This window comes from Epinephelus fuscoguttatus, linkage group LG22, assembly GCF_011397635.1.
Source record: "Epinephelus fuscoguttatus linkage group LG22, E.fuscoguttatus.final_Chr_v1".
In the NCBI taxonomy this organism is placed as follows: domain Eukaryota; kingdom Metazoa; phylum Chordata; class Actinopteri; order Perciformes; family Serranidae; genus Epinephelus; species Epinephelus fuscoguttatus.
Genome location: NC_064773.1, coordinates 32,985,552 through 32,995,313, shown reverse-complemented (window position 1 = coordinate 32,995,313; position 9,762 = coordinate 32,985,552). Strand labels below are relative to the sequence as shown.

The 9,762-nt window shown below is 41.2% G+C and overlaps 1 protein-coding gene across 1 annotated transcript; it reads right to left on the bottom strand.

Annotated features, from left to right (window-relative positions):
* Window positions 1-368: 368 nt before the first annotated feature.
* hspa14 (heat shock protein 14) lies at window positions 369-9,351 on the bottom strand. Its single transcript, XM_049567088.1, has 14 exons — window positions 9,247-9,351; window positions 7,709-7,789; window positions 6,748-6,830; window positions 6,355-6,403; window positions 6,017-6,122; window positions 5,839-5,929; window positions 4,122-4,226; window positions 2,840-3,001; window positions 2,496-2,651; window positions 1,623-1,725; window positions 1,294-1,509; window positions 954-1,118; window positions 619-686; window positions 369-521 (listed from the first exon to the last, which is right to left on the bottom strand). The coding sequence occupies exons 1-14, from the start codon at window positions 9,301-9,303 to the stop codon at window positions 443-445; spliced, it is 1,521 nt and encodes a 506-aa protein (XP_049423045.1). The 5' UTR covers window positions 9,304-9,351; the 3' UTR covers window positions 369-442.
* Window positions 9,352-9,762: the final 411 nt, after the last annotated feature.

Sequence of the window (9,762 nt, the reverse complement as noted above, 5' to 3'; positions counted from 1 at the left end):
CCTGAAGTTCAGCTCGTAAAGGATATGGTTACATTATCTGTACACTTATGGAGTTACTGTGTGCTTACAGTGTAGTTGCAGGAGTTACCCTTTAGGATAATGTTGAAAAAGGTGCAGTGGTTTGAATTAACAATGAACATATGGAGCCATCTTCTCTCCTTGCAACAAAGACTTGATGTGTGCAGCAGCAAATGCCTGAGAAGATTTCTTCTCGTGAGATTTCATGTTAGATAATTGTGGTGTGTGTGTGTGTGTGTGTGTGTGTGTGTGTGTGTCTGTGTTGCAGACACATGAACAGCTCAACTTAGAATGAGCACATTCTGCATTATTCCATAACTGCAAGGGAAATAATAAATCAGAACATGTAGTTTGACTTTGATTCTGTTTATTGAGTGAGAAAAACAAAACAAAAACATTGCACTGACAGTGTGTGCGGGTGGCTTCATGATGCAGCTGCTATGGTGATGACCTCCGGCCTTCCACTGATCTGTTCTACACAGGAAACATGAACGGAGCCATCCCTGCAATCATACAGAAAGAATGACATACAAGCAGAACACACACCATGACCCACGACCCATGACCCAACTCATGCACTGATCCTGGAAGAGAAGATACCTTTTCATGGTCACCACAGTGTCGATGTCGTGGTTCTCCTCTTTAGGCTGCAGGTTCTTCAACACAATCTATAAATCATACACACAAGCAGGTACATAATAAAGTTATAAGTAGGGATTTATTAATCATTTTCATGCTCTGATGAAGGCCTAGTAGACCGAAAGCTCAACAATAAAGTGAAATACTGCAAGAAATCCACGCCCATAGGTGCACAGATGGACGCAAAAGTATTTGCCACTTATACAACGTGGGCACTGGTGCTACTGAGCACTCCAACACAACCAGGATGTGTATGTAGTTTGACATTTGATCCGGGGTTAGTGCTTTTATATTACCTTAGCTAGTTTTTCAGGCTGCTCCGTGACACATCTCTGGTAAATCTCCAGACACACGGAGGACAGGTCCCCCCCTCCACTCAGGACGTGATGTCTGCGGGCAGGGAGGGGCGTGCCTGATGGAAGTAGAACAGTGAATACCTCGGCTCCGTTTTCATCCAGCTCCTGCAAACACCCACACACCACCAAGACATAGAAACATTTCAGTTGATGTACTACATTTTTTTAGATAGAGTAAAATCCACTGATATACATTAAAAATTACATCATTATAACTATGATTATTTTCTACTTCTGAAATTTAAAATCTACATATCATGTTTTTAATTGACCGTGATACCTTCACTAGTATGTCAGTGGCAGAAACATCCACTGTGACAGACTCCTCCTCAGGGGCAAGGTCATCTTTGCCCACCAGTAAGCCTGCTTCCAGGGCCGCTCCCACAGCGATGACTTCATCAGGAGGCGCTGAGCTGAGAAGCTCCACATCAGGAAACATATCACGGATCATCTGTTGGAGGCGAGGGATCCTGGCTGAGCCACCGCAGAGAACCACCTGAAGTAACAACGTTTATTACTGCTTATATTTCACATCAATTCAGTCTCGTCCACATCATTAAAACTACTACACGACTGCAGGGGGATCATTACTGCCATTACACACCATACCTTGTTTATGTCACTGGTTGAGAGTCCTGCCTCCTCTAGCAGGGTTCTGATTGGCTGGATGCTCTTGTTGAAGAGCGAGGAGCAGAGCAGCTCAAATCGAGCTCTGAGGAAACACCACACTGAGGTTATCATGTTGGTAACAATTATTTATCCACCCAGACTTTGTCTACATTTCATTGGCATAAAAAAAACATGTCAATATACTGATATTACACAATATTCATTCCTTCATTTTCCGTAAGAAGTAAAGAGCATGAACGTATCATAATGTAAATTATTGGAACTTGCATTGCTGATTGGCTGATGGCAGTCAATGTGTCAATGTCAGTGCAACAGGAAGAAATTAACAGTGTTTGTATTTACTGAATTATTGATTTTCTTTCCCCGCCAACTGTAGCGAGTGAGGAGAATCTGCCGCTCACAGACAGACTTGGGGCTGATCAATCACTGAATACACACTTAATAAAACAGGATATCTGTGTGATTCAAACAGCTGTCTGTGCAGATTACTCTTTACTATACAGCGACAGAAATAGACTTGGACTATAAACAAAAGCAAGGGGTCTCTGGTTACCATAGAGACGACTGAAACCTTTCGCCGACCATAAATTGAAGATGTCTCACAACTGTTTAGTTTCTAGTTGCGCATCCAAGCATAAATCAGCCCTTACCTTTTGGTTAATATCAGGTTTTGTGATTTGTCCTTTACTGTTAAGGTGCATCTAGACTATTGATTCCAGACATGAACTAACGCCTCTGTAAAGTGATAAAGCTGGAATCGCTAGCTGTTCTAGTAACATATGTTTTCTGTCATCTGCATGGTGAAGTTTGTTAATGTGTTAAGACAAGCTTAGTGTCATCTTGAAAGCTTACCTGGATATGTTGCATTCAAAGTCGGTGCCGTCATGCAGGGAGTCAACGAAGCAATTGGCTGACCCCAGTGAGGACAGAGAGTGTTTGGCCATGTCCGCTCCGTTCATCAGCTTCATCATGGCCCGAGCGTTACTGCTCACATCGTGCTTAAAGGTGCTGCACAGCAAACACATGCAAATAACATGAGGATGGCTGGCAGGAGTCAGATATAGAGAAGCTATGTTGTACAGGAGCAGACGTGTGTTTGTGAATCAGGATACAAGATGGAGTAACAAAAGGTAGAAAACATGAAGTGAACGAGTGACAGCAGATTTTCAAGGAGCTGCAGAAAACACAGCAGCTACCGTTTGAATTCGGCAGCTAGGTGCTGGGCCAAGGCCTGGGTGAAGCTCTCTCCTCCAATGCTGTGGTCAGTGTGGGTGTTGAGAACCCGGAACATTCCTCCATTGACCTGCAGCGCTGTCACACTCAGGGATGTCCCGCCCAGCTTATACACTAAGACGTGGCTGTCGACACAGTACAGACCAATATGTCAAGTCAAGTCAAGTCAGGATTTATTTCTAGAGCACATTTAAAACGACGGCAGTCGACCAAAGTGCTGCACATAGGAAGGTACAGAGTTAAAACAACATCAATAACAAAAATAGAATAGATGTAGAAAACAACGATAAGAAAACAGAGCAAACAGTGCAAACATTAAAATAGCAATTTAAAAAAAAAGAACATGAGATCATTGTGCTCAGGCTGAATGATACGCCAGGTGGAAGAGAAAGGCTTTTAGGGAGGATTTAAAAGTCTCTAGGGACTGGGAAGATCGAATGTGAAGGGGGAGGCTGTTCCAGAGCCTGGGGGCAGCCGCTGCGAAGGCTCTGTCACCTCGAGACTTTAGTCTGGTTTTTGGCACCACCAACAGCAGTTGGTCCGAAGACCTTAAGGTTCTGGTTGGGGTGTGGCGCAAAAGGAGCTCAGAGAGGTACAGAGGGGCCAGACCGTTGAGGGCTTTACAAACAGTTAAAAGGAGTTTAAAATCAATACGAAAACGGACTGGGAGCCAGTGGAGGGAGGCTAAGACTGGCGAGATGTGGTCGCGCCTTTTCTTGCCCGTGAGGAGGCGAGCAGCAACGTTCTGGACGAGCTGTAGACGGTTGAGGGAGGACTGATCCAGGCCAACATAAAGGGAGTTACAATAATCTAATATGAGGACATATTATCTGGAATCAATACATTTTGATGTCACAATGAGTCCTTTAGAGGTCCAGTGTGTAGGATTCGGGGGCATTTATTGGCAGACATGGATTATAACATTCATAACTATCATTTCATCAGTTATAATCACCTCATATCAAGAATGTTGTGTTTTCTAACTCAGAATGAGCCATTTAGATCTACATATGGACTGGGTTCTTTTCCGCAAAGAAAGTCTGCATGTTGTTTCTACAGTAGCCTGGAATAAACCGAAAACTGGCTCTAGACAGGGCCACTTGCATTGCCCACAGTATTTCTCCAACACACTTTGGAGAAGTTTGAGTTCTGTAACCTCACTGCCAGACGTCACTTAATGGTCCTACACACAGGACCTTTAAGCAATAAATTCTAACAACCTGTGCCAGGAACATGGCAGCGTACCTCTTTCCAGAAGAACAGTCCTGTCCAATGTTATAGGCCAACAGAGCAGCAGCAGGTTCATGGATCAGCCTCAGTACATGGAAGCCTGCAGCTTCAGCTGCCTCCCTACACAAAGCAAACACAGCGGTAGACTTCGTTTTAAGGTGTCACTTGGTACGTCTACATGAACTCTAACAATTCCCTAATAATCTAAATAATAGCCCACTCAGAATAAAAATGCCTCATGTAAACTCAATCAGAGGAGACTGGCCTCATCTAGCTACAGATAATAATCTGGGTTACACTTATGTTACTTACTACTAATCTGTATGAACAGGCACAACTACTGCCTCTCCTTCTATACCTGAATGAATTGAATTTTCTCAGTAAGGCAGGTAATAAAGGTTCTTCTTCTTCCGTTGTACTTCCAACAAATGAGACACTTCAGCAAGCACTCAAAAAAGTTCTATTCCAGTTTGCACATCTTATCGAATCACTTAATTTTTTTAGTATTAATGTAAACAGTTGAGTTGGAATCACTAATAAGAATGATTTCAATAAAGAGGACTGAAGAGAAGGGGATTCTGTCATGAACTCCTAGTGAGAGCGAATGGCCTCTGGAAGCTTTTTAAGCCACTGTGGCCGTAATGTCCCACAGCCTGTGTGTGTTGTCATCCAATATAAATTATATAAAACAATCTTTTTAAACACAAACATGGTGTTTTACTCAGGAAAACTGAGCTTTGCATCCACCTTATTCCTAAACCCTATGAAACCTTGCGTGAATTACAGGCGCAACTTCTGGGGCTAAACCAGAACCAGTGTTTTTCTACTGTAACCGTTTGGAACGGTATGCTAATGGTATGCTAATCCTCTTTTTTTTTTTTTTTTTTTTTTTTTTTAAAGGGATTAGGAAATAAAACATGTGGAACACACCACCTGTTACACCTCAGACGGTAAACGTGATCATACCTGTCTTCTCTGACAGCCATCTCAAAGCATTTGTTGTTTTACTTTTAAACCAAGCGTGTTAGTGATTAGCTCACCTTGCTCCGTTAGCATATTGTTAAATTTAACAGAGCCTGAGCTAGCTTAAACTAGCATAAACATCTACTCCTAAAAGACGATTTATGATTTCTTGACAACTCAGTAACAGACGGTAACACATGAGGCGAACAACTGACATAATTCTGTATTCATTTAAGCTCCATGTGAAGTGAATAAACGAAATATAATCTTCCTTAATGACAGTTTACACACTTTTATTACTGCCGACTTATTAAATCGGAGTTCTGCCAAATGAAACATGACGCTGAATTCAGCAGCAGACCTCAGTAAAATCAGTAATATAAAGTAGTAGTAAAACAAATAACTTAAAGCATTAATTTTATGTGATATGAAAGAATGAAGGTAAATCAGTAACACACTCAGAATAGATGACTAAGCACGGTGTCTAGTGTACTCTAATTCAATTCTGCCATCTAGTGGACACTTATGAAAATAAAATTTATAACATTACTGAATAATATTTCACCAGTTTCCCCTCCGAAACTGGTGAAATAGTTGCACCCAATATTAGACATCTTAAGGCGTTAGAAATGTTCTTGTTAACAGGGCATTTTCTGTTGTCTTAATGCAGTATATTTTTACCTGTTAAGACAAACAAATCTGACTTATTAATACAAATGTCTAAACAGATGTTTAGGGCCCTTTCGCGCTCCATAGTAATGTGGCCTACCTCAGAGCGCTCTTCTGAGCATGTGCAAACTCAAAGGGGACGGTGATGACTGCTTCAGTGACATCCGAGCCCAGGGCTGACTGAGCCGTTTCTGTGAAAATGGGAAGGATTCATCAACTGACTGTTTATTTATGAAGCATGCATCTGTATGTGTGTGTCTGTGGAAGTTGCAATCAACCTTTCATTTTGTGGAAGATGAGTTTTGCCACATCCTCTGGAGCAATATACTCAGGGTGTTCTCCTGCTGTGATCTCATAATAAGGCTTCTCTTGTCTGCTGACCACCTAAATACAGAAACCACAGTACATCAGTGTGGGCTCAACAAACCTAAGAGACAAAACTAACAAGGTATCGTGTGTCTGACTGAAGGTAGCTGATAGAAGTACAACATGAACAGCTTGAGAAAAATACATATTAATGAAGGAAACTAAATCAATGCTGGAAAGCAGTCATTTCAGACATTTTGGGGTAGAAAAAAACTACATGGACAGCACAGAGGTGATGTGTTCAACTCACCTGACACTTTGTCTCTGCTCTATGAGTTTGTGTCTCTGGATGATCAAAGCTACCCGTTGAGAAACAGGGGAGAGAAATCTATTAGTCACTCTGAAAAATGCATTCAGCGTTAAACCAGGTCCTTTATGTCATGAAGGATTGTATCCTCTGGTATTTAAGTCACAATACAGGCTGCTAATGATTCAGTAAGACTCAAATGTTCTCAGAAATGACAATGCATGATTTTCAAAAGGTGTATGATTATCATATTTCCTATGATAATACACACTCAATACTATTTTCTGATTACTGACCTACTATTTAGATTGGAATATTAAAAAACTGAGTCAACTATTACGATATTGTGCCTCCTGTAGCTTTAGGACTTGCAAACAAGACAGTGTTACAGGTCACCTTCTCCCCAGCACTTGTTTCACTTTGACAACTGTGTTAGCAGCGTTGCGGACCCGTCCTTGCTTTGCTGCTATACCTACAATCTGCAGAAGATACAAAGCAAGTTATGAGCAAAACATTAACAGCAGGTGCTACAGACTGAGGCTTTATAGCTGCTGCACATAGTAGTAGGGGTGGGGGGAAAAATTGATACAGCATATGGCAATATTTTGTGTACAGATATTGTATCAATACATATCTATTTTTGCAAATACACATTTTATTACAACTTTTGGTGCCAGAATAATAAAATCAATTGCTTTTCATATAGATATTAAGTAATAAACTTGACATCTGAGGTTGACATAATGTCCCTAGATCATGTAGTATTGCAATTCTGAATGTTGCGCTGTTATTTCTCTGTAAGCAAACAGAGACAATGCAGACAAAAACAGTGTTCAACAAATTTTTGTTTAAGTTCTGCAATTCTGTGTCTTGTTTGTTATTGCTATTAAATTATTTCATTTTATTACACAAAAAAACAATGACAGCAACATGATATTGGCATTTTATGTCAACCACCAGGAGCTTTCTAAATATCAGCATCAGCCATTAAAAACCCATATCTGTCAACCACTATCACATAGCTGTCAATGCTGTAATAATAACATGGTTTAACAGAGAAATGATGTTGTGTATGTTGATGGCTAAGCAGTGGAAGCAGTTCAGACATTATTTAAAATGTAAGTTAATACAGACGGTTGACTGTCCCTTGAGGCCGAGGTGCTGAAGCTTGCAGTGAGTGTGATGATGTCACCCACTCTGGGATTGAACATTTCACAGAACATACAACAATACAATACAACAATGCAATAATCAGAAGAATACAAAAGTCATCTCTTGTAGTTTTTAGGTAATACGTGATTCCCTATAAACTACAAATGGTTTGATAGCTGACATGAAGAGAAGTATATGGATGTACCTGCTCAGTGTCTCTGTAGCCCACCACAGCTGGGGTCACTCTGTCTCCTGCATCATTAGCCACAACATCAGCCCGCCCATCCTGCACAGCACACACACAAAGATTTATCTAAATCACTTTTGTTCTTGCAAATAGAGCTTGGCAATATACTTCTCACAGTGCAAACAATTAATGAATAAATTGATTAACTGATCTTCAGAAAATGTATCTTTTGCCCCTCCGGTCCACGTGTTTTATGGAGAAGGTTTCTCTCTGGGGTTGTATGTTGGGGTTTGGGGGGGGGGGGGGGGCTTGTTTCAACAGAGTAAGAGGAAGAAAATAACTTCCAATGTGCATTGGAACAGTTCCAGCTGTCATCCCCATCACAACTGTTCTCTGCCTGAAAACAGCAGACTGATTCCTCCAGGTTAAGTTGCTGTCCTCAGTCAAGGAGTATCCATGAGTAGGATAAGAGGGAGCACAGGCAAACTGGTGTCGTGTCTGTAATGGCGACACAGTAAGGGTCTATCATGGTGAAGAGGGAGCCGGAGCTAAAGACAGAGCTCCCCAATTACCAGTCGATCTGCGTCCCACCCTCACCTATGGTCATGATCTTTAGGTAACAACCAGAAGAATGAGATTCTGATTCCAGGCTGTCTGAAAAGCATTTCCTACACAGGGTGGCTGCTGAGCTCACCCATGGGGGCACCGTGAGGATCTCAGACATCTGAAAGAGCTTGTAGCAGACTATCTGCTCCCTCATATTGAAAAGATCTAGCTGAGGTGCCTCAGCATCTGGTCAGACCTCCCTGTTGAGGTGTACAGGCACATCCAACTGGTGCCACAGAGAAAACCTACAGAGATGATATGCGCCGTGGATGGGAACACTTTGGGACCCCTGGGAAGAGCTGAAGAATATGGCTAGGGAGAGGGAATAGCTGCAGACCTAATACCTACATGCTGTGATGTGACACAACCATCCACAATTACAGGTTTGGAGGTGGTCCGGTATTTTTACTGGGTCTGCAGTGTAATGCTTTTCCAAAACTTAAGCTATGTGTCCCATCACACTCCATGAAATCACTAAAAACACACAGTGGTTTAAGCACGTAAACTTTGACAGCAAGCATCAGAAAGAGACGCAGTTAAACACCAAACAAAACACAACAGACTCACAGTAAAGTGGTGTACAACAAAAGAGCAGAAAAGAAAGCTTTGCTGTAATGTAGGTTCACTTAACGTTACATCAACAACCATATTTTAAGCAAGGCTGCTTTATGATAAGTGTACACTGCGCAGTTGTTCTATTAAGAATTCAAACGTTAATTTGAGTGCCAGTTGTGGGGATCCAAACATAGGCCTATAATTTATCTCTTTAGAGACTAACCTTAGAGCTATCATAAATGAAATGACTTCATTCATCGTGTTCCCATGTCATCTACAGCATCTAAACCGGCGCTGTTTCAGTCGGCATATGAGCTTGAGATCAACCAATGTGACCCAGAAGAAGGAGGACATGGTGGGGAAGGCCAGTAGAGATAAACAGAGTGTAAACTCACCTTAAATATCGCCACACAAGCGCAGGTATACCCGAAGTGAACCCCTATGGCAGCCATGCTGGCAGAACTCAAAGGGCTGCTCCACGCGCATGCGGCCCGTGTTCCGCTCCCAGAAACAACTTCCGGTGCAATGTTTTCAGAATAAAAGCGCATAACTTATATGAACATACAGATTGATGAAATGGAGTATTTATTAGACGACTTTCTGGTTAAAAACGTTCTTCTTCTTGAATAGTTTTATTTTCACAAATCCTTAACATGTTACATAATGAGTTTCTTTAATTTGAAAGCTGTTAAATACGTGTGAAAAAGAAAGAAAATTGAACAGATGAATGATTTATAAAAAAAAGCCCTAACCCTTACTTTAATATTCTTATTATATTTCTTTCTCTGTATTTAATACCATTTCAATGTCTTGTCTGTTTTCATTTATCATTTTATTTCTGTCAGTTTTTCTGTCTGATCCTGTCACTGTTGTTTGTAAATTTTTTCAACAATTGTTCAATTAAAAATATA